The sequence below is a fragment of the Elephas maximus genome, chromosome 1, assembly GCF_024166365.1.
Source record: "Elephas maximus indicus isolate mEleMax1 chromosome 1, mEleMax1 primary haplotype, whole genome shotgun sequence".
NCBI classification, from domain to species: Eukaryota; Metazoa; Chordata; class Mammalia; order Proboscidea; family Elephantidae; genus Elephas; species Elephas maximus.
In genome coordinates, this window is record NC_064819.1 from 88104162 (window position 1) to 88105597 (window position 1436).

At 41.6% G+C, this 1436-nt stretch overlaps 1 protein-coding gene across 1 annotated transcript; it reads right to left on the reverse strand.

The window, feature by feature from the left end:
* Nucleotides 1–224: 224 nt before the first annotated feature.
* On the reverse strand, nt 225–1157 carry LOC126076283 (olfactory receptor 2H1-like). Its single transcript, XM_049884872.1, has one exon. The coding sequence runs from the start codon at nt 1155–1157 to the stop codon at nt 225–227; it is 933 nt and encodes a 310-aa protein (XP_049740829.1).
* Between the last annotated feature and the right edge of the window lie 279 nt (nt 1158–1436).

Sequence of the window (1436 nt, forward strand, 5' to 3'; positions counted from 1 at the left end):
TTTTGGTTTGTTTTAGATGGCCACTTGATTAAGGCATCAAGGAGCATATGTTTTCACATGCTGGTTTTGACCACTGAGGAAAAATATGTTTTCCTCAAAAAGTATACCTGTTAGTCCAGAATCCAGATTTAAATTAGATAGCATGGTCAACATGTTATGCCTCTGTCTCACTGACTGCAATGAAAGTTGTCTTTTCCTGATAAAAGTATGTTTCACATTTCTCCCTATCTCAGGTCACTTGTCAGCAGCCTTTTCAAAGCCCATTTAGCCTCTTTGTTTCTCAAGGTGTAGATTAAAGGATTAAGTGAGGGAGTCACTACAGTATAGAAGAGGGTGAGGAGTTTACTGTGCTTCTGTGTGTACTTGCTATTGGGTTGTATGTAGACAGAAATTAGAGTTCCAAAGAACAAAAGCACAACAATCATGTGAGACCCACAGGTCCCAAATGCTTTTCTTCTGCCTTCAGCTGATTTTATCCTCAGCACACTCCTCACAATGCAGCCATAGGAGACCAAAATAAGTCCCAGAGGTATAACCACATAGAGGACACTAGCTATGGAGAGCTCATTTTCCAGGAAGGTTGTGTCCACACAGGCAATTTTAATAAGGGCGGGCGCCTCACACATGAAATCATCCATTGTGTGGTGGCTGCAGAGGGGCAACTGGAAAACAAGAATCGTCTGAACTGTGGACCCCACAAAACTACTGATCCAGGCCACAGCTGCTAGTTGCCAAAGAAGCTTGGGGTGCATGATGATCCCATAGTGAAGGGGTCGACAGATAGCACTGAAGCGGTCATAGGCCATAACAGTTAGTAGGATACACTCCGTGGAGCCCAGCCCCAAAGCAATGTATAGTTGGATCACACAACCAGTGTAGCTAATGGTCTTCTCAGGGCCCTTGAGATTCCAAAGCATCTGTGGGACAACACTGGTAGTGAAACAGAGGTCCAGGAAGGAGAGATTAGAGAGGAAGAAGTACATGGGTGTGTGGAGTTTGGGGTTCAAGTATGAGACCAGTATGATGGCTGTGTTCCCCATCAGTGTCAGAATGTATATGACAGAGATGACTGGAAGGAGAACCATCTCCAACTGAGGCTGGTCAGAAAAGCCCAGTAAGATGAAACCTGCTGGGGTGCTAACATTTGTCCCTTTCATGGCTTCTTCATTCTGAGTTGCCTTTTTTGGTCATCCCTACTTTAGTCCTGCAGGAAAAAAATAGGGTATCATAACCAATGGAAAAATTAGAAACCAAATAAAACTTGAGCATTTGAAGACAGTAAATATAGGGAGAAACAACACATAAAATAATGCAAAAAATTATGATAGATTAATTTGTTATATAGACAGACAAATGCATAAAGCAATGAAAACATCAAATGCATTGAAAGAAAACATAAAAATAGAATTAACATTAGAATCATATCTGAAAACGGA